The 18,636-nt window shown below is 37.8% G+C and overlaps 2 protein-coding genes across 4 annotated transcripts in view; both read right to left on the bottom strand.

Annotated features, from left to right (window-relative positions):
- LOC134826611 (uncharacterized) overlaps window positions 1-13,735 on the bottom strand; it is a 56,208-nt gene extending 42,473 nt beyond the window's left edge. For both annotated transcript variants that reach the window (XM_063839062.1, XM_063839064.1), the window contains exon 1: window positions 13,726-13,735. The gene's annotated coding sequence lies outside the window, so the exon portion shown is untranslated. The remainder of the gene's footprint in view (window positions 1-13,725) is intronic.
- LOC134826610 (villin-1-like) overlaps window positions 5,813-18,636 on the bottom strand; it is a 40,309-nt gene continuing 27,485 nt past the window's right edge. Inside the window, exons 18-20 of one of the 2 annotated variants that reach the window (XM_063839060.1) lie at window positions 8,789-9,035; window positions 6,844-6,971; window positions 5,813-6,578 (exon numbers count right to left, since the gene is read on the bottom strand). In XM_063839060.1, coding sequence (XP_063695130.1) covers window positions 6,465-6,578; window positions 6,844-6,971; window positions 8,789-9,035 — 489 coding nt within the window. In that variant the 3' untranslated portion in view covers window positions 5,813-6,464. The remainder of the gene's footprint in view (window positions 6,579-6,843; window positions 6,972-8,788; window positions 9,036-18,636) is intronic. The other variant, XM_063839061.1, reaches the window with a different exon arrangement.

Here is an 18,636-nt window from a genome sequence, read left to right as displayed (position 1 = left end):
TTTAAATTATTACGGGTTCATTTTATAATGTAACGGGTGTAGAAAATATCGGGGTTTTTACATTTTAAATGGAAAATTTTCCCCCCCTAAAAACCTTCCGAATGTAAGACTGGAAGAAGGGAAAACAAAATTAAAACCAAAATTTTGGAATATAGGGAAAAGGGGGAAAAACCCACGCCATTCGTTAACTACGGGGCCTTTTTTTCTTCGGCCCAGCTTTTAAAAAACCTTTCCCTGGGGAAGGATTTGGGTAGTTTTGTTTAGGTTTTTTAGGTTTTATAACAATCTTTGGGTTAAACTTTTTTCTTTGGGCCCAATAGGGCCAATTTTACTTTTAATTCCCCCCCGGTTTGGGTTTTTTTTAACCCCCGGGCCCCCCTGCTCTTTTAAACATTATAAAACCTTTAAAGTAAATTCCCCTTTTTTGGCCGAACCCCCCCCCAAATTTTTCTAACATTTTTTCCCTTTCGTTTTCACCCCCCCCAAACTTTTTCCCAATTTTGTAGCCCTCAAATTAAAATTGCCCCCATTACCAGGATAGTCCTAAAAAAAAACCCAGCCCCCCCCACAAACCCCCTAAGGACCACAGGCCGGTTGCAAAAGCCCCTATATTTCCGAAAAAAATTAATGGTTGTTAGTGAAGAGCGATAATTTTCCCTGGGGGGCAAAAAGGGGGAAGCAGGGGATAAAACCCCCGGGTCCCTGGCCCCGGTCTTTGCCCCCGGGTAAAATTTTTGGAGTCACCCTGGTATGAGAATCCTTTTCTTGTTTTAAATTTCTTGTGGTGATGGAGGGTGGGGGGGAAAAATTTTGTAACATTAGTATAGAGCCTTCCCCCTTTGTTTGAGTTAGATGTAACGTGATAGGGTTTTTCCCGAGGGGGGTGGCGGGGGTTTGGAATTGCATGAAAAACTTGTTGGAAGGTCCCAAATTTTTTTGTGTTACGCAATTCAATTTCATTGGAATAAGCACCAGCTGAAGTTCGTTGTGTTAAAATTGTTTGGATTTCAGTGATTTCCCGGGGGTGGGGGAAGGTTTAAACTAAGGGAATTTTATTCTAAAAACGAAAAAAACCACGGGTTTGCAAACCCCCCCTACTCGCTCCCATTTTTGAAAAATTTTTTAACAAACTTCTTTGAAAGCATTTTGGAACTTGGGAAAATTGAAAAAGAGTTTATATTTTTTTTTTAAAAGTGGGAAAAACTTTTGTTTTTTTGGGGTTTCAAATTCTGAAATTTTTTCCAATTTTTTTTGGGAAGATCGTGAGGCTGAAAATTTTGAAAACCCCAAAATTGAAGGTATTTTAAAGGGTTTTCCTTTTATGGGGTATTGTTCCCCCGTTTTAATAATAAAAAAACTTTATTATTTTTTTTTGTGTGTAATGGTGAAAACTAATTTTTTCGAAAAATTTGGGGTGACGTCTAAAAAATCCCTGGGGGAATAGCTTTATCACTCCCTACTTCCACATCCCAAATTCCCCCTTACCCACTTTCCCTATCCACATACCCCCCCAAACATACCTACCCCCAATACATATTTCCCCATCCCTTACTCCCCCCTCCCTTTTACTCCACTTTCCCTACCCCACATCCCTACTCCACATCCCTACTCCACCTACCTACCCCAACATCCCTACCCCAAACTTTCCCCAAACCCCACATCCCTTACTCCAAATTCCTACTCCACTTTAACCAAACCACATCCTATCCCTTTACCTACCCCACCTATTTTCCAATACCTACTCCCCCAGCCCCAATACTATTTCCCCATCCCTCCCCACATACGGCGTACTAAAACCACTTTTTGAAACAGCCAAGGGGAAAAACAATATTCCTAAAATTTTCCACATTTAGGGCACATATTCTCATATTCTCAACAATGCTTGGTCTGTATGTAAAAGTACGAACAATTGAAACTGTTACAGTGCCTCTAGCTCCCCCAGTTATATTGTCTAGAGAAGAAATAACTTTCAGACACCGCCACAATTCCGTGACAAAGAAAGTCGTCCCATTCACATCTCCACGATAAAGCTAGCCCGTATGTAAGGAGTCTGTCTTGGTGTACAAGCTAAAAATATACCGTCTAAGTGTACTGGATCTGAGAGTGGTTAACAGGGTGACCACACCATAATTACTCTAATTAGCTGTAAAGGGCGTGGTAAACGATTTACAATCGTCCGATAATTGAACTGTTAGCGTGCTGGAGAGAGATAAGAGAGAGAGAGAGAGAGAGAGAGAGAGAGAGAGAGAGAGAGAGAGAGAGAGAGAGAGAGAGAGAGAGAGAGAGGAGAGAGAGAGAGAGAGAGAGAGAGGAAGAGAGAGAGAGAGAGAGAGAGAGAGAGAGAGAGAGAGAGAGAGAGAGAGAGAGAGAGAGAGAGAGAGAGAGAAGAGAGAGAGAGAGAGAGAGAGAGAGAGAGAGAGAGAGAGAGAGAGAGAGAGAGAGAGAGAGAGAGAGAGAGAGAGAGAGAGAGAGAGAGAGGAGAGAGAGAGAGAGAGAGAGAGAGAGAGAGAGAGACAGAGAGAGAGAGAGAGAGAGAGAGAGAGAGAGAGAGAGAGAGAGCGGAATTTGTAGAGATGTTGGGCGGAATTATTTAGTTCAAGTTGGTGGAAATACAGAAATACAACTGCTCGTTCCAGGTAACTAACTATGCTACTCACCAAGTTGATTACCTTAATAACTATCATTCTGTAAGTAAATCTAATGACTTGCTGCCTAATATATGTAGCTCACTAAATGTGTTCAGACCCACATCTGTTGTTACTGGTATCTATTATAGGGCCACTAAATTAACAAATGATACCTATTTAGTCCACATGGTAGTAGTGGGAGGTTGTGTCCCTAATTTATCTTATTTCACGCTCTGAGACCACCATCATAACGACTTATCTCGTTACAGAGAAAATGCGTGCCATCAGCATCAATTGATGTGCAGTGAGCCAACTATCCAGCGGAATACTTGGAATTTTGGTGCCCAACATGTTATAGATTCTCATCAGGTAACGGTTGTTTGATTTATGCACAAGTAATGAGTCTGCCAAGCTTTTATAAGCCGTTATTTCAAAGGATCACGTGATATGAAACTAAAAATGTGAACATTTTTGGGGATTTGGGGAGAGGTGCGGTAAATCGGGGTGCGGAAAATTTTAGTTTTACTGCAGTACTAAACACTGTTAGTATAGTACAGTGAGTATAGTAACCGAATCACTGCAGTGTGCAAGTCATGGCACTCGCTTTTGGCCATTAAGATGAACAGTGATCTGGTAGTATGGGAGGGGCCGTGCGCAAATCGGCAACACTGATGGAGGTGGACAGTGCTTTCACTGCTCTTAATGGCTAGGTGATGGTGATGGTGATGTCATGACACCGGATGTTGCATTATCCCACCACCACATGACCATACTGGATCATATCATGACACAATGCTATCCACTACAACAGTGCATTATTATACGTGAACAAAAGGCGGTGTACTATCATGACACAGCTTTACAGCTCGAATAGATACCATTGTCTGTCTGCCAATCAAATCCCGCCATTTGTAACCACATGATTATGTCAGGACCATCAGGTCGCGGTGATTTGTTTGAGTAGTTTCAAAGCAGGATTTTGTGTCAAGTACACAAGTACGTCGACCTGGTGACGTTCAAATTCGGCAGAAAGGAAATATCCAGTTTAAAGGCTAATGATTCGACTAAATAACTCTACCTTCAAACTATGGATACAAATTAAAAACTTACTCTGTAACAATTAAACTTAAATTGCTTTTACAGTGACAGCTTGTTTAGCAGGAAAGTTGGTATATTTAAGGACTTCGTGTGTAAATTTCAAAAACATCGAGTGCCCACCGATTTTCAACGGATTATCGTAGGAATATAATATAAGGGCTACTCCCAAAACATTTTTCGTGCAAATCGGGCATTATATACATGCCCAATTTTGGACGAAAAATGTATTGGGAGTAACCCATATGTATTACCTTCGATAATCGTTAAGAAATCGGTGGGCCACTCGACGTTTTGGAATTATACATGGGGTCCTTAAGGACACCAATGAGACGAGAATGAACTTTATGATCGTGTCCATAACTGGGTATGTGAATAGTCCCCCATCTTGAAAACTCCCTCACTAACTATGATACCACAGACACCTGAACTCTGACTAAAACTTTTACGAAAAATAACTGCAGCTGAAACCTAAAATTGGTTGTAGCTTTTGACGAGGGGTAACAAGTTTCAGTGAAATTATTTTACAGTTATATTTTTAGTGGATAGCCTAGTTTGTCGTAATAAATAGATTATGTTTATTCATATAAAAGTTTAAATGGTAAGTGATAAGAGTGATAATATATGGGGCGTTGGGCGCAAAATTCTTAGGCATTTCGTTATTTCATTGCGATCATAATTTCTTTCAAGCAGTGACTTTACCGCTAAAAATAACTATAGATGAGCTAGAAAGTACAGGTGTCCTACCATACGGCCCAGTTATAATTGGGCAGTACCAATGTGTGATACATAAATTAATTCCAGTTTCTTCTTCAGCAATTTGTTGAGAAACATTGTTTTCCACCGGTCCTCGGTATATGATGAGCGATCTAATGTTGTCGCTCCACCTGACTGACTACTTTTTTACAGTCAAATATCAATTATATATAATATCCTAAACAGTTAAAATTTTCTATAAAAATGAGATCATTTATAAAAAGTTAATATTCAAATGTATGTCCTCCGATTTCCGACTCTGTAGCCTGTTGACGAGTTATGAGTATCATAATTATGCTTTTTAAACGTTAACATCCTGTTGCAGAATTGTGTTAAATTTTAATTTGGAAATAATTTGATGACTAAAATTCAGTCCATAATTTTGAATAACCGTTTTCAGTTTCGCAATTTGGGGATCGTTTGTCGACTTTCAGTCCGGCTGGTCTCCATTCTTCGAAGAATTAGCTGCTCTTCATTTTAGAAATATAATACCAGTAACAGATGTAGGTTTGTTCACCGAACGGGTTATCTAGTCAAGCTAATTTCTCCATTTCCTCGTCTAGGAAGATCAGAGTAATGGCTAATGGCCGCGCCTTAAAATTCGTCATTCATGGAACGCGCGAGAATAAGAAACAATTTGCAACGATGATACATTAAACATTATGGTTAACGGAAATAACTGCGCGCGCAGCTGTTTATGCGTGCGCTATAAGGTTCAAATTTTGATCAGATTGAATAAAATGATCTGATGCAATGGCTGGTAACTGAGAATTACAGAGCTACTTTTACCTAGTATCACGATGTTATCTTTATTATCTTAGTTCAAATACAATTCAGTCAGCAGTATGTACATAGAGTTGGGATTTTATTGATTGTGTCCTCCTAGTCCTACTATACTAGAAACGTTATCACTATCTGCAATATCTTAAAAGGGTCATAACTCAGTTAAATTGTGAACAACCAACTTCTTACTGGGCCGCGCTCAGCCTGTCATTCCGCCTAATCTCTATGTTAATGAACATAATAGCCTGGGGTCCCCAGGTAACCAACTTCAAATTTTGGGAAAGCACTTCAATTATCAAACCAAACATGTCTAGAAACTTTGAAGTTCCTAGCTGAGAGCGTTCTCACTTTATGGTGACTATAGCGAAAAAAAGGGATTTTGCCACGCCCACTGTAATTAATTAAATTTGACGAAACTTTCAGGAAATCTAAGTTTGACCCATATCTATAATCTCTGAAATTTCTGTGCAATTCCAAGAAGAATTACGGGAGTTATTAAAGGGTTGTGTGTGGGCAGTTACTTTTGGGCCACCCTGTATTAGTATATAAGTATAACGCGGGTTAACTTTAGTAAATAACAAATGGAGAGACAAATTGAATAAATATTGAATTTTCAGAAGAATTATACACGTCAGTTATCCAAACAGCAGAGTTAAAAGCTCCTAAAACAATAACATAAATAATTCTGAGATAAAACTGGCTAAAAATAACACAGAATTGAAGGACTGACTCAAACGTAAAATGAAAATAAATATCATCCGGTCAAAAACTTGAGCGAATAATGATCTAAACTGTAAATTAAATGCATGCAAACGAATTTCACAACCAAAGATAAAAATTTACAAACAAATAGATATATCAAATTTACACACATAACACATGAATCCAAGAAAATTTCCAACAACAAAACATATCATACATCGTAGAATAAATCAAAATTAAGTGAATAATTTAATACTAATCACTATTTTCAAGCATTAGATAAAGAACGGCCAAGCAGAAATTTGAATTATATTCCTAAAAGAAAGCTGAACAAGAATAATCAATGCTATCGTAAATGTCTTATCTTCACAGTCACTGTACAATCTAGATACCTATTCCTAAAAATATAATTGCACTTTACATCTCAGCAAATATCGCAATACATCCCTATAACACTTGAAGACTCCTTCGTTGGATCTGTAAGATCTTGACATGTCGCCCTTAGAATAGTTTCTTCTCCTTTTTTAGACTCAGTTTCTTCCATTTAGGAAGGTCTAGGAACTTAGCACGGTCCATCCCGAACAACATCATAAACTCCTCATCTCCCAAATAATTCTGCAATAATACAGGGCTGTTAGTATCTTAGAATCCTTCATCGGTTTTAACCTATTATAATTATAAAGTTCACGACGCCATGCCCAAACAGGATTAATATCGTATCAAATCGATAGAACTATTTTCACTTTCAGAGCTAGAGGGCGAGGGCATAATTACGCAAGTGAGAGTGAAGATGAAAAGCATCGAAATTTTGTTCATTGTTGGAACTTGAATTTAACGAAAATGCACGTATCAATAACTGCTCAATCCTAGCAGATTTTACCTCTTTTGAGCAAGGGTCAACTCCGACGGGACATTTTCCATCAATCAGCTCAGAATACGGATAGTTATCTCTCTCTAGTTGAGCTAGAGCGTCACTTGCTAGAGTTACACCGTCCTCGGCGGAGATTTCTGAAATTCAGAAATATCAGACATTTTGTTACGGAAACTTGACGGACAGGTCGACAGTCAATGGTTAATATTCCAGGACCTTCTAGCGAACTGACTATTTAGCTAAACGACTTTACAGCTATAATTAGCTATAATTAACTATAATTAGCTATAATTAGCTATAATTAGCTATAAATAGCTACGTTCCTCTTGTGTGTCCTTTATTTTTTATATTGTTACTGATAGTGTTACTGATAGTGATAGAGGGTTTTCAGAGTTAGAATAAGTAACTGCCACTTGCCAGGACCCAGATTCCAGAAGAAAGGTTATGTACTTACATACTCGGTATTCAGAATATTATGGATTATTTTTACGTACTGAACTACTTTCATATTGACTATTGCATATTAATGAGTTGACACGATACCCTTACTTAATACTTATGCGGTCCGTCATCCAACAACAAAGTGACGATATAATACGATGCTATCATAATATCGTAGCATCAAGGAATTTGAACCGCGGTGTTTGCGTTAACAAAACCAAAACCGTTTTTGACGTTTGTGCCACGAATGTAACGTAAATACTGTTATGGATATATAAGATTAAGATACACAAAACATAGTGAGCTACAGTAGCTATCTTAATCTAGCTGACTCAGTTACTAGCTCTTGATGAGATCACTGATTGAGTGACGAAATCACTCGGATTTACGTGCCGGAATTACGTACCGGACTTACGTACAAATCGAACTACATCAAAAATAGATTTAGAATTACATACTACACCGTGCTTAAGACACATGTTCAAGATTTAAAACGCACTGGGCCACTTGCGTTGCACGATATTATGTCACTTAACTGTTACTGAATTTCGTATCTACATGGAATATCTATTATATCGAGAAAATGGAAATTTCATTGATTACAGAGGGTGTGGCACGTCACCCCTCTTTTTTACTATTGACGTCGTAAAGTGAAAACGTTTTGAGCTAGGAAGCCAAAAGTTTTTCTAGACAGACACATTGCAACGTCAGTGCGTTTTAAATCTCGAATATGTGAACTTATAAGCAAGATATTTCATAATTATCGATATCATTTAATCATCAGTGGTTTCTGTTTATGTTGCCATAGCTGAATTAACTATCTAACTAGTTTTTTCTAAAAAGACACATTGCAACGTCATGAGTGCGTTTTAAATCTCGAATATGTGAACTTATAAGCAAGATATTTCATAATTATCGATATCATTTAATCGTCAGTGGTTTCTGTTTCTGTTGTCAAAGCTGAATTAACTATCTAACTCATCTTTCCAACTTTAAGATGTAATTCTATTTTTGACTTATTTGTTCCATTTTGGGGAAATGTAGTTATCTTGAAATTCGTAACAAATTGTCCGTCTCCATGTCGAATGTCAAACTTACATCATTTTCCGGACAAAAGAACTCCACAGTGAAACATCTCACATTTTTTTGGTGAAAAATGCGTATTGTATTTTTTGCTGTATTTTTAAAAATACGAATTTTACCACACGGATTTACCCTCACTACGTTTAGTTCTGTTATACTTATGGTTGACAAATCATGATCTCGATTAATACCAATGTACCAAATTTAGTTTAATTTGATGCACAGGGCGCGGGGAACGTGATAATTAGACAAATAGAATAGGGTGAAAACTTGGTTGGGCTATACAGCCCTTTAGCTTTAAAGTCCTCCTACAAAACACTAAAACGGCAATTTAAATGACATTGAAATGATTGAATGGTTAACAGGTAAACATCAGCTAAACATTTAGAAATAAATAACGGACACTGCTGAAAACTAGATTAATACTAACTGATCTTGGATGTCCGGAACCGGAAGTCCCAGCCCGCAAAGTGGGCCCGGAAGTTTGGAGGTTCGTGTCCCTGTCGGATCTGGTAGATAGTGACAGCATCAGGATCTCTACCGGTGGGGTCGCTGGTGATGTATTCTGTAGCCAGCTCCAGTCCGTGCGATCTCTCGTCCTCGTTGGCACCTGCTCCGATCCACACGAACACCTCGTCACTGCAATCCAGGATTATCACGTCCTCCTCGATCAGATCCTGCAGGGTTGAGGGGATTGTTATAATTTATATGGCTATTACACACAACTTGTCCATGGCAAAATAATCTAACGTCAAAACCTTGAAGTTGTAATTGCTTTTAACTGGAAAACTGTAGAGATGATATCGTTCAGACACAAAGCACGTACCCAAGCATGATCATTGATCAATGGAAATGGCTTGGATGATTAAGATTATGTGAAGGCCATCGTATCTTTTATTTGGATTATTATATAATTATAAGGAGACTTCAACGATATGGAAGCGTGCGCAGCTCCAATTAAGTTATCATTTTCAGTCTACATTATCTTGATTCAGGTTAAATTTTGATGATTATTCAATAAGTTGTTAGATTCTGAAGTACCTCAGCCCTCGGGTTGACGTGTATTTAGATTATTAATTTCGATTATTAATCGGCCCGAGTTAGAGCTTAGAGTATCCATTTGAAAATGGAAGTTTACAGTTTGGACTTGGTTATTTTCTTACCGAAGTTCTTACTTAATTTTCATTAGGTAGTACATTAATATGGAGATGAGTGTCACTTCTGGTCTTTTAACAGGTATGAATAGGCTTAATATACTAAGTGAAAGGAGGGGATACTAATTCAAATTGCAAAATCCATTAAGTCAAGGATGTAAAGTTGAAATCATTATAATTGATTGATCGAAGATTTATATGAAAAACAAAAAATCATTATGTAATTGACCAACAAAAATTTAATTTTTCATTACAGCCCAAACAATATCATAAATCATTACAGATGGACTTGTGCTTATGATTGTTCCCCCATTTCAGTCCTGCTCCTGATGATCTCTATTGAAGCTAGTTTGGGCGCTTACACCAAGGCGGAGGAGGTAGAATGTCTGAAGGAAGCACATAAAGCTAGATACAACATCAAGTGGGGCAATCAACTAGCCAACCAGGCAGCTATATATGCTAAGAAGAAACTGACCGCCAGAGTTTTAAATCAAGGTAACGTGATTCAATTAAGTAATATTTATAGCAGAGTTTATTTCAAATAGAAGATAATATTCTAGGCAGCAATCACGGCAATTCATATTGCGATGGATAAGGCCAACGCTTTGATTGCAATCTTGATAAATACAAATTATCTCATAAATCATTTTCCTGTTTATAGTCAACATAACATGAGTGACAGGGCTAGATTATTCATCACAGTAGTCTGGACTTCTGGCAGTAGAGTTTTATAATAAGCGTCATATCCCGAGATTGTTTTAAAATGTTTTACCCATTCAGATTCAACGGGACGATCCAGCAAGCATATTTACAAAAGAAGTAAATTGTACACTGAAGTATTTAGGTATATCCCGGACTTCGCCATGAAGAGTGATACATGCAATTACTACATAGAAAGTTTCGAACATCATATCAAGGAAAACCTAAGAAACACTAAAGTTGGGTGTGGTGTGGATTGGCACAACTCCAGGATAGTGGTATTTTGTTTATATAAGTATCTTGATTACTGATTACGGTTTGTTAGCTATTACACACCCACACGGACATATCTCAAGCATCTTCATTCTTCACACTTCACTTTGTTTTTTCTGTGAGGGTTTGTTAGCTATTAGGTTGATCAATTTGCACTCGCCTTTAGAGCGACATAATGACATAATGGTAACGGATTTTCTACTTGGTTTTCGGACTTTGACTTTTTAGCAACGCTGATCTGACATTATTTCACTGTAATATAGATCTATCATTTGTAAACCTTGTACATAAATTAATCTTTGAAACATTGAATTTTTAGCACATATGGCATGGATGAGTTTGTTATTTGTTTTATTTATCCTAATGCTATTTATCCTTATTAAGGTTATAAATTAATAATTTTTCCTTTCTTTTGTAAGCTTGAACGATTTACACACGTCTTTATAACGACATCAGGATTTTCTTTTGGTTTAAACATACACTTTAATGGTAACTGATTTTCAACTTGAATTTCGGACTATGAGTTTTTTAGCAACGCTGATCTGACATTATCTTCATTGTTATATAGATCTACTTTTTGTAAACCTTGTTTAAAAGCTGAATATGTTTTGTAAATATTGCATTGTATTGATTTATGATTATGATTTGATGATATGTGTTACGATTTTATAAACTTAAAGACAGAATTTAATTTCTACATAGTTGGTAATGCCAATGGTGGTCCCCCAAGAATATTTACAAAAGAAGTGTATACACTGAAGCATTCGATCTTATATTCCGGACTTCGTCATGAAGAGTGATACATGCAATCACTACATGGCAAGTTTCGACCAAAAGATCGAGGAAAACCTAAGAAACACTAAAGTAAGGTGTGGTGGCGATTGGCAGGCTTTTAAAGGCTTACAAGTTTGTTACCGGAGTCACTTTTTGAGTACGTTTAATTAACTTTTCGAGTTCTTGGGGAAAAAGCAGGGAAAATTTGCACAAAATAGAGCAAGATTGGTTAAAATGGCCATGTTTGCTTCTCGTTCAACTTCATTGTTGATAACTCGAAAAGTGAGCGTTTTACGGTTTTAGGGTACATATTGCTTCATGGTATGGCCATTCTGCACAATTTGTACTCATTTTAATTTTAAAATCTCTAGAACTTTCATAGCTCAATTTACAAGATACTCATATTTTGGTATGATTTCTGAACCCAAAATCAGTTTTTCGCCAATTAATTGGCGACAAAGTTATCACGTTGAGGCATATGTTTTTTCGTAAGTTATATATAAATATGCTCATTGCAGTTCTTTTGCACTCCATCCGAAGTCTCTATCATGTTCCTATCAAAAGTTAGTAAAACGGGCTCAGCGCCACGCCCAAAATGGTTTTTGGCGAATTTCTCGAAAGTAAGGATTTTCGGCCATATGTTGATCAATCGCATATATAAACATGCATATGCAGCTATAAACATCAAAGTTAAAACTAAAAGAGTACAAGCTCCACGACGATAATAGAGGTGTAAAATAAGATATAATCTGACATGGTAACCACGGTAACTGAGTCTTGAAAGTTCTTGCAGTAACAACTGGAGTTACATTATTACACGCAGTTAGTTTATTTTAAATATAGGGTTCTACTGCACTTGAACATTGTGAAAATTTCCACGCTATTACAACTGAAATTAATAAAACCCGATGTATACCAATGAAATAAGACACTGTCATGGAAGTGGGCAAAACTCTTGAACCATTCTGAAGTTGAACACAGCACGTAATATAACCAAATAAACAGCAGCCAAATATGGTACACAGTCTTTAGCCAAACAATCTCACGCCTTCAATCCCAGTCACACTATAATCCGATGAGGATGATTTAGGCATGCAAAATATCAGCTTTAACATTTAAGTTGTGATTTAAATCATGGCTATGACAGCTTGTATAGTAGGGCAAAATAAACACAAGCAATTAATTAATTTTAAAATTATAGGGAAATACCAGCTAACAGTTTAACAGACTCCACGAAAACCCGATGCAATATAAGATCACTGATCACATCTTAAAGTCATGACAGCTTGTAGGTCAAAAGAAACACAAGCCATTTAGATGCTTAAAACAGTAACACTGTGGTATAAAAACCTAACATCGATCTAACTTGAATTAGAGCATTCGATTTGATTGATCATCTTACTACAGGGTGGCCCAGAAGTAACTGCCCACACGCAACCCTTTAATAACTCACGTAATTCTTCTTAGAATTGCACAGAAATTTTAGAGATTATAGATATGGATCAAACTTAGATTTCCTGAAAGTTTCGTCAAATTTAATTAATTTCAGTGGGTGTGGCACGCCAATCCATCTTTTTCGCTATTGTCACCATAAAGTAAGAAAGCATTCAGCTAGGAACTTCAAAGTTTCTAGACATATTTGGTTTGATAATTAAAGTGCTTTCCCAAAATTTCAAGTTGGTTGTTTACAATTTAAGCGAGTTATGACCCTTTTAAGATATTGCAGATACGTGATCTCGCCACTAATCAGTGCATGAGCAAACAAACAACTATGATGACGAAGTATCTCGCTGTCCTGTCTGTCAAAGAATTTATTGTTAATAGATTTGAATCATCTGAGATGACGCTTTTATCACATGGTATATCTAGGAGCGGCTGGATCAGATTTTGGAGAGCTTGTAATATCTATTAGCAGTTTATCTAGTTCGTGTTATCAATTAATTAAATGATCAATGCCCTGATTGGTTTGAGACTGCTTATAGGACAGTAACCGAAGCGCTATAACGCAAATTTCTTCTGTTTTAAGGATCGTCACTATCAGTATTCACTCAAAGTGATCAGATCGTCATCCACCAACATGCTCGTTACCGCCTAATGAGGCTCATTGTTGCTCGCTAGCGAATAGCTCCCGATGAGATTACTGATTGGGTGACGAAATCCTTTCAATCAGTAATCTCATCGGGAGCTATAAATAAATTCTTTGACAGACAGGACAGCGAGATACTTCGTCATCATAGTTGTTTGTTTGCTCATGGATCTGCTACAAGGTTCAAATCTGACGCCATTCCTACAACCCTGCACTTGACCCTTTGAGTCACGTTTTCCACTTGGTTCGACACTCGACAGCATGCCTGTCACTCATGATCTTGCAAAGCAGCCGATTAACTTTATAAAATCGGATAATACCTTACGAGACATATTTAAAAGGTACGGACTACCAAAATTTAGGTCACCATAGTTTTTCCCACAAATTATTTTTCACGTATTTTCTTTAATTATGACTTTGTCGATTTACTATCAATATAGTAAGTTATCAATATGATTCATCTAACAAATGAACACTAGTATTACACCTGTGATCTGGGACTACACTGGAGAGAGAAATGTCCCTGGGTAGTGGGTATGGCACACTTGGGGCACAAAGTCACCCGGGGCACACCTAGACAGTAGGTTCATCTAAAACGGAACTTTGATTATCACGTAAAGGGTAGTCGGGTTTGCAACCGGTTACTGTGTACAAGCAGCACTGTAAGTGGGCCGAGTGGTTTTCTTATTATCGCGTGATTTACTCACGCGTTTCGGCAGGCTTTTTAAGGGCTTACAAGTTTATAACCGGGTCACTTTTTGAGTACGTTTAATTGAACCAAGTACAGAGTATCTAGATTTACTATTCTTCTATTCTATTTTACCAGATTATTGAGACGCCCTTTTTAAATTCGATATTTTCAGTAAGACACACTTCTCCCTTTATAAATTTATTGTTGAAGTTTAGTGATGCACACTTCTCACTGTTGTCTGTTGTATCAGACACATTTCTGATACAACAAAATTGCAGAAACATGCTTCTCTCCGTTTCTGGTCTTGATATAGGGACATACTTCCTGTTAGTGTATGTTAGATCAGTTTAGTGAGTGTAGACATCTGTTAGTTAGGCACGCCCATCTCGCCATAAATGAAGTTAACCGATTCTTACAAAATTAACTATACAACAATGAGGTTAATAAAAATTGAGGTTAAGATTTTTTTACACTCCAAGATTTGTTGTTATTTCGGCCAGCAAATATTAACTCTATATTCTAGGTTCATATTTGTTAGAAAATTTGGTTAGTAATTAAACCTGAACAGGTGAACAGGTGTTCGTGAACAGTTGTACACTATATGCAATATGACCGCTTCAATCTATTGATTGGTTACCAGATCATATGACCGCATATCAATCATGAAATATTATGAAATTTAATGGTATGTATGGTATCTTCGATGCAATTAGTTACGACTAGCATAATTTGCCATTAATTGTAGCGTAGTAAATTGCTGGATCAAACTATTGATAACGATTCAAATGTGGTCTCTCGGATATGATAAGTTACGAATAGCATTGATTGTAGCGTAATATATTGCTGGAATGGAGTCCGGGAGTTGATGCACAGGAAAAAGCTTAGTAAATCTGTGAAGATTCTCGGTGGACATTCATAACAACGCAATTGTTACATTTCGAGCGGACACGATTACGAGGAGCAGAGGAGTTAGCAAGACCTCCGGCATCATAGGAGGCTACAGGGTCATGAGCAGCGCATGATATACCAGCATGACTTTTATATCATATACGTACAAAATCAAATGCGGGACTATTGAAACATTACTTACTTTGGATACTTTGGAGAGATTCGTAGATTCCTCTACTGGGTCATCGAATAGTTCGACCGCCCTTGCAGCATCACTGCTGCCTTATTCATAGTCCAGTCCAGCAAAGAATTTCCATTAGGGCAGCTGTAATTGCTCACCGATGGGTTATCTGGAAACGGTTTAAGAAATGCTGATAGTTTTGCTTTGAACAGCAGTCGGTCTTCAATGAGGTGAAGATCTGATGGAATGGTGTTCCATAATGATAAACGTGGCCCCATTACTGCAAATGAACCATAATACAATGACTGTTGCCGTTGAGTACTGCTCTTGCTGAGACTTGGAATGGTGGCCTTGATTCCGTGTCTTGATGGAGTAGAAAAATGAATCCCAAGGTCATTTGGGCAGCGTTGGTGTAAGATTTTACACATGTGGATGATGATATAACGCTCTCTCCTCCTTTGCATCGACATTGAATTTAGTGCCTTGAGCCGCTGCCAATAGTTAAGATGTTGAACACCCCAAATCCTTGAGGTGAAAGTACGCTGTACTCCTTCAATCTGTTGGATGTCTGAGATTTTACTGGTATTCCACAGAGGGCAGTTAATGACTTCGGACAAGTGACTTGTAAAGTGTCAACATTGTGATTCTATTGCTGCACTTCACACTTGAACGCACGGAGCACCCAGGCTGCAACTTTTCTAGCTCGGGATGCCATTATAGAACTGACATGATGTGACCACGACATATCAGAAGACACTATAACTCCAAGATCCTTACCTTGGTCTGTAGGATAGAGCATATTACCGCCTGACACCTTGTATGTTTGTGTTTGCCAACATTGTTGTGAAAGAATCAGAATCTTCTAGAATCGATCCAGAACGCTCCTAGATATAACTATTTCCGGGAATTATAAATATATGCACTAAAACTCGTGGACACTGAGAGCTGATAATTTGCATATTTTTCCCGCAAGAGAAGCGAGCGTATTACTATTATCAGCACAGAAGCGAGTCACCTCAGACTGGCTGGCGGGAAGTTTCAAAACAAATAACAGTGCCGCACTTGGAATGTTGCTCTATCCAGAGCCCTCTCGCTTGCAGTAGCCGAAGGCGGCACAGGATCGGAGGTAATTGTGAAACAAGCACGTCCCCCAGCTTACGCGTAGACTGATGGATAGGTGAAGTTGGAATGTATCACGTGGTGCATCACATGGCGCAGTTTTCGGCCAATCGTAATCGCGTGTCCTGGAGTTATGTACTCATATTGAGCGTGTCTATGCTGGTATGCAGCGTGTGTCCGATTGCTGGCTAGTGACATGCTGGCGCTGCCTTCTAGCGGCCGTTTGATCCGAAATCTATTAATATACGAGGTCTAATTACCTTAATTGCCTAGAAAGTAGGTTCAACTAAAATGAAAGTTGTATTATCACGTAAAGGGTAGTCGGGTTTGCAACCGGTTACTGTGTACACTGTACAAGCAGCACAGTAAGTTGGCCGAGTGGTTTTTCTTATTATCGCGTGATTTATTAACGCGTGATTTACTCACGCATTTCCGCAGGCTTTTTAAGGGCTTACAAGTTTGTAACTGGGTCACTTTTTGAGTACGTTTAATTAAACCAAGTACAGAATATCTATATTTACTGTAAAGTTATATTCTTCTATTCTATTTTACCAGATTATTGAGACGCCCTTTTTAAATTCGATATTTTCAGTAAGACACACTTCTCCCTTTATAAATTTATTGTTGAAGTTTAGTGAGGCAGACTCCTCACTGTTGTATCAGACACATTTCTGATACAACCAAATTGCAGAAACACACGTCTCTCCTTTTCTGTTCTTGACAGATATAGGGACATACTTCCTGATCGTTCAGTTTAGTGAGTGTAGACATCTGTTCGTTAGGCACGCCCATCTCGCCACGTAGACCATGTATACTAATTTACTATACTAAGACCAGTTTAAAACAACTTGAGTAAAGAGATATGAGTAAAGGGATTGGTTTTTCGGTATATAATAGTGCCAAAAAAAGTGACAAAAACATTGCTGCTATTCTTAAATTTGTAGCTGCTTAACTTGTTTTGATAAACGAAGTTAACCGATTCGGAAGCGTGGGTGGTGTCTGTTCTAATGATGTCCGTGCAGAGGTAAGGGATGTTTATGGACAAACACAAAACATGTTCCCCGGAAGGATGATTATTGATCAATGGAAATAGCTTGGAAGATTAAGGTTATTTAAAGGCCATCGTATATTTTAATTGTCCATCACATTCATTAGCCAAATAACTGGCTACATCCCCGGGTTCGTGATATCAAACAATTCCTTCTTTTTATTGATTTTTTAAAGGCAAATTTTGGTTTATGATATTGATACATAGTATCTCAATAAACATCTCAATAAACATCTTATCATCCTAATAATATAAAGCAAAAATTGAATGGAGACGCTACTAAATACTGAAAATAATTCACAATTTGAGATTTTGGCCTGGTGAAATGGAAACATTAAAACTTGATTTATTCGAAATGTTTCTTTTTCTTCGTATAAAGCTCAACTTTTGGAAAAGACTGTGGGTAACAGTCCAAGCTTCCAAGGAACACCTGTGCCAAGTTTCAGGTCCTGGGTGTGGCCAGTCTTTTCCAAAAGTTGAGATTTATGTGGAAAAAAGATATTTAGAGTTAAAGTTAAAGTTTTGCGTGTAATTACAAGTAAACCATTGGCGCGGTTCAAAAGATCAAGGAATTCCTGCCTATTTTAATTTCGGCTTGTATTGTCTCGATACCCAGTACCCACAGCTATTTCTCGAGAAGTCATGACCTCATGTTTCGAAAACAATTGGCACCATTACATTTTTCCGTTTCAAAGCTGTTTTGTTTATCAGTTAACCCCGGCCCTAAATTATTTACAGTTTAAGGGGTCTACAGTTTAAGGGATCTAAAGATCTCACTTCAGTTTAGATTTAACAACATTTTGAAAAGTCCCAAAAGTATAAAAAATTTAGCTAGTTTAGTTGTATTGTCCGATATAATTGTCCGGTAATGAACGCCAATTCAATCGGTGGCCGGCCACCTGCTGCTTTTTAGCAGCCGTTTAATCTGAAATATATAGTATATACGTAACGACTAATAGTCTAATTAATAGTAATTCGATCACAATTGCTCCTCGGCCTGAGTGAGGGAGCGGATTTCAGATTTGCCTGAGCGCCCTGACTGCTGACATCATGCTTAAATCTAACTTTCGGGTGTACCCCGCGAGGTACTATCTGTTCCAGTGTACGCTGTTTAATATCCGTCCTGATTCGAGCATTTCTTTAAGTCCAAATAACACATTTTAATATGATCGTAAATTATTGTAAAGACCTTATGAAACTTACAGCCCAATTACTACGGAACCTCCCACGGATTCTGTACCCTTATTTTAAGCTGTTTAGATTTAAGTTCTTGATATTTCGAGCATTCCAAGTGGTTAGTTTTGAATGGTCTTGACTGGTATTTTGATTGAGCCAGTCGGCTCATCTCCAGGTTTCATGATAAGG

The sequence above is a fragment of the Bolinopsis microptera genome, chromosome 2 (assembly GCF_026151205.1).
Source record: "Bolinopsis microptera isolate Bmic1 chromosome 2, MBARI_Bmic_1.0, whole genome shotgun sequence".
Taxonomy (NCBI): Eukaryota; Metazoa; Ctenophora; class Tentaculata; order Lobata; family Bolinopsidae; genus Bolinopsis; species Bolinopsis microptera.
Note: the sequence above shows the minus strand (reverse complement) of the source record. Positions and strands in the feature narration are given on the sequence as shown.